This window comes from Cornus florida, unplaced genomic scaffold (assembly GCF_030987335.1).
Source record: "Cornus florida cultivar Cherokee Brave unplaced genomic scaffold, ASM3098733v1 CherokeeBrave_3.0.0_Hap2_Chr01, whole genome shotgun sequence".
In the NCBI taxonomy this organism is placed as follows: Eukaryota; Viridiplantae; Streptophyta; class Magnoliopsida; order Cornales; family Cornaceae; genus Cornus; species Cornus florida.
Window position 1 is genome coordinate 65570055 of NW_026775571.1, and position 4812 is coordinate 65574866.

The following is a 4812-nucleotide window of genomic DNA, read 5'->3' on the forward strand; positions in this document are numbered from 1 at the left end:
TGCAGTATAAGCATGATCTTTAAAACCTTTATCTATCTTATAACCCTCGTTAGCTTGATGCACAAGTTCCAAAATAAGACATTGATCCATCTCTTTTGACCATATTACATTATTTCCCTTTTTCTTGGCATCTCCAATGTGACAATTAGACCCGTCTTGCTCCATTCCTAATATAAAATGCTCATAATAATATATTCAATAAGCAATAAATTTATGTTGGAAGAAAAATGACTAGAAAACTACACTTAATATAATCAACAATTAAATACTATGATGATAAAATAAAATAAAAACATAATTACATTCCAATAATAAAATTGTCTAACAATCAGAACCACTCAAGTTTTCAACAAAGAAAAAATACACATCAATAAAAATCCTATCAGCGTCTACTACTAAAATCATTCCACATTTCATTCATTATTTGTGTTCGAATTCTCTTTCCTTCCCTTCCATCTTCAGCCCTAGTCAATTGATTGTCAATAGGATCATGAATAGGAGCTGATTGAGTGCCAATCTCGTGATCAACATCATTTAAAAGTGGATCATCTGGCATCACTCCTCGAATGTGGTTGTGTATTATACAACAAGCAATTACCAACCTCACTTGATTTTCAAAGCCAAACATTGGTTCATCCACTAGGATACGAAAACGTTTTTTTAACACCCCAAAGGCTCATTCAATTGCGTTTCGTAAAGAAGAATGCCTATGGTTGAACAATTCCTTTGGCGTTCTAGGTACACGTCCTCGTATTTCGTTTAGGTGATATCGTGTACTTCTGAATGGGGTAATATAATGTTCCAAAAGAGGAAAGCCTGTATCTACCAAGTAGTATTACCTATACAAATTACAACACGTAATTTTAGTAAATTATTATAAATTTAAAAAATGTTTATGAATACTATTAACTTATATATATACCTGGAGGACATGTAAGTTTATGTCCTCTATGCGTAACACAATGTAAAATTCTAGAATCGGCTGCTGAACATTCCCATCCAGCTAACACATAAGTGAATTTTAAATTAAATGTGCATGCTGCTAATACATTTTGTGAGGGCCATTGTTTTCTACCATGGAATCTTGTTACATATTCAATGGGAACTTTCGCAGGGAGATGTGTACCATCAATTGCTCCCACACAATCCTATAATAAGGGAATGACCTGTGAGTTAAAAAAAACATGTATTCTTAATTAATAAGTTAATTTCTTTTAGTAAGAGAATACCTTAAAATATGGCCACATTCTGTTGTTGTCACGAATCTCATTAGGCGTCTCTGTTCCAAGAGTAGGTTGTTTTAAAAAGTTATCTTCCATGCCTATGATTGCATCTATGATTGTATTGAAATGTCGAGATATGGTTTCACCGGATCGCTTAAAATAAAATTTTGCACTACGATTCTTAACATTGTGAGATACAATGTGTAAAAACATTGTAAGTTGCTCCTCAATACTACAATGCACAGTGTCTTTCAGCCTCCCGGTTCCTTTAAATATATATACAAATCTTTGAAAGGATTCCACATTCATGCGCAATAAGTTATGACAATGTTCATTGGATCGTGTGACATCATTGACAAATTCATGTTGAGTCAAATAACAATTACGTTGTGGCCTCCTATCAAAGTGTGTTAAATAGTATACCCTATGCAAATAAGCTACAATGCCAACAAGCATTGTAACAATGAGATTAAGTTCTTCATCTTGTTCATTATTCATATCCATCTGTCAAGTTTAACAAAATGCGATCATATAAGAACAAATAATTAAAAAAACAAAATTGGCTTACAAGTGATCTGAAATAAGAGATGGCATTTTTGACTTGGTATACACATTTATATTAATATATTACTATGTTCTATCTTCATAAATCCATACATAAAAATATGTATAAAACAAAATGAATATAAACCTAATTTATAGTAAAATTTAATCTGCATACACTATAATCCCTACAAGTGTATCTTTCCCTGTAAAGAATCAATCTATATATGACAATATTGGAAGCTATATTCTAATTAGATGACATATATGAAAATTTAATTTTACAAAATTTGACATCACTAAAAAAAATACCTCTTGAGCTGTAGCTGAGATCTGGAAGAATATATTGTATCCTACAATTACAACATAACAAATTATCATAAACTAAAAATGCAACCCAAAAATAACAGAAGGAAAATATTACAGTAATTTGAAACAACAACTTAAACCAAGCATAAAATTCCATAGGATAGTACTCATCATATCTTTGGCTCATGTCTTGCATTTTCAAGTTTGGAGTAAACTTCAAGTCATGTTACTGTTAAAATGTGGCAAATTCCTCATTTTACCTCAAGAAACCAAATCTATGGTGTATATTACTATCTCATGGGGAGTGATAGTGGTTTTTTGGTAGTATGCATTTCTAAGCTTGATTTGCGATTTAACTGTTTGGTTATCTGAGATGAACATAGTTGCTTATAAAAATTGGAACTCAGTGATGCAATTATGGGAAGATTCAATGTACTGAGGACCTATTGTTCAAGTGACATGGGAAATACAATGAAAAACTTCAGTTCCAAGGGGTGTTTGGTTATCTGAGATGAACACATTTACTTGTAAAAATTTCACACTGAAAATGAATCCCCAAAGTTATTCTAAACATGATCCAAGAAAAGACACACGTAACAAAAGCACTAAGACCACATCCAGAAAACAGAGAAAGTTTACCAAAAAAATATTTCTCAGCAAAATTGTACTAATTGATCACAGCCTATGCACTAAGAGTCTCCATATCCACTACATATAAATTTAAGTATATACAATATTTGATGTTTGTCTAATATTTTTGCGCATATATCGATGAACATGTGTTTCATTTTTTTTACTGATGCAAATTGTCCTACAAATTTGTATGTATTCTTAAAAACGAGAAACATATAACAGAGGAAAAAAAAAAACAGAGCGTATGTGATAACCCTCAAAATTATACTACATATATTTTTATCAAAATATATATAAAATGGAGAAGAAAATAAGATATAATATTATGAAGAAAAAAAGAAAAAATTGACAGGAAGAATCAAAAATACCTCTCTCTACTTTCAAACTACAAATTGTTCTCTCATTTCTTCCATGTTCTTTGCTACCCATCACCATTATAGTATTACCTAAAATCCCCTCTTCCTTCTCAATCCTCATTAAGGCCGACCCAGCGAGTTCACGGAACTAAACCTCAATCTCAAATTCATTATACGATTCAAGCTACTATCATGGGTTAGGGTTCGTTTACAATTCTCACTCTGTGATTCTTGGTGGCGTAGAGAATGGAGGCTTCTCAAGCCTTCGACTTCAAATCTGAACATAAGAGGTCGTTGGGAGTATTTGTAAAGCTAAAGTTTTGGCTTTGGTTGGAACAGAGAGAGAGAGAGGATATGAGCTGAGATGTGAAAGAAATCGAAGTGAGTTTCAAGGCCGGGCGGAGATGTGAAAGTAATCAAAGTGAGTTTCAAGGCCGTTCTAAGCTCGATCTCCTCTAGCCGACAGCCAACAATTCCACCCCCAACCCTAGTTTTCATCTAACGCTTGCTATCAATAGTTATATATATATATATTATGGAAAAAAAATATCTTAAGAATTCATAGCTTCCAAAAATATATATATGAAAGAAAAATAATTCCATAATTAAAGAAAAAAAATAAATGAATTTTGGATGCAGCATAAAAATAGAAACAATTAAATTAGTAATACATGATTGTATAAACAAACAATTTACAGTAGAAGAAACTCACCTATTTACCTTTTTGCAATTTTAGTGAAGAACAACTCTACTTTCCTTTTTAATTAAGTCTGTAATTTAATGAGGAAGAACGAAAGAGAAAACTGATATGGGTATAATAGGAAACTAATGTATTAAAGTGCACAACTTTTGCGGGAAAGTGGATTTTCGTGTGTTTTATGCGCGAAAATTTTTAGATGCGGGAATCCTATTTTTCCCAAAATTATCACTTTCCCTCTAACCAAACATGTAAAAAATTTAAAAATTTTCCTTTCCTTTTCTTTTCTGGTTATTTCACGCTAACCAAACGAACCCCAAGAGATTTTATGCACGATTTTTAGATGAGAGATTTTATGATTTTAACACACGTGTGTGTGTGTGTGTGTGTGTGTATGTGTGTGTGTGTGTGTGTGTGTATGTGTGTGTGTGTGTGTATATATATATATATATATATATATATATTAATGACTGTACAGGCCCACAATGGTCTTAGAACCGAACAAATGCAAATAAGCCCAACCTCACTACATAAGTTGGCATATGGGCCCATCTCACCCTAAAAAAGTTGGGAACTCAACCCAACTTTTAAAAGATTTTACCGTTAGCTTGTGAGAAGACTTTAATTTTGATTCAATCGGAGAAGAGTGGTATTGGTGCGGGAGCAAGATTCAATTGGAGAAGTCTTTAATTTTGATTTTTAAAATCCCTCTCTTATTTTTTGTTTTAGGTTTTGCTTATTTCGACCTAAAATATTTTTTTATTTTTACTTTTTCGATGTTTAGGTAAAAGTCTACGTTGAGATTGAAATTGAGTCCATCGTACTGGGCATGTAAAATAACTTGTCGAAAATTGATGGATAAGTTATTTTTGTTAAATTTAAATATTTTTTTTCTTCATAAATATTCTATGATAAACAAATACTAAAAAACAAAAAAATATTTTCTGACATCCAAACAAATGGAGCCTTAGGCTCCGTTTGTTTCGATGTAAAATATTTTTTTTGTAAAATATTTTTCTTTTTCAGGTAAAATATTTTTTTATTTTTACTT

The 4812-nt window shown here is 31.6% G+C and overlaps 1 protein-coding gene across 1 annotated transcript; it reads right to left on the minus strand.

The window, feature by feature from the left end:
• Positions 1-382: 382 nt before the first annotated feature.
• LOC132273734 (uncharacterized) lies at positions 383-3143 on the minus strand. The gene is made up of 8 exons (XM_059774784.1): positions 3077-3143; positions 2079-2119; positions 1647-1727; positions 1230-1403; positions 1092-1148; positions 923-1003; positions 743-839; positions 383-639 (listed from the first exon to the last, which is right to left on the minus strand). Exons 1-8 carry the CDS (start codon positions 3141-3143, stop codon positions 383-385), a joined length of 855 nt encoding a protein of 284 aa, XP_059630767.1.
• Positions 3144-4812: the final 1669 nt, after the last annotated feature.

Coding starts and splice junctions, on each gene's coding strand:
- LOC132273734 (XM_059774784.1), bottom strand. CDS start 3,143: ATGGTGATGGGTAGCAAAGAACATGGAAGAAATGAGAGAACAATTTGT. Junction 840..922: donor TAAACTTACATGTCCTCCAG/GTATATATATAA, acceptor TAATTTGTATAG/GTAATACTACTTGGTAGATA. Junction 640..742: donor TAAACGAAATACGAGGACGT/GTACCTAGAACG, acceptor TTCGTATCCTAG/TGGATGAACCAATGTTTGGC.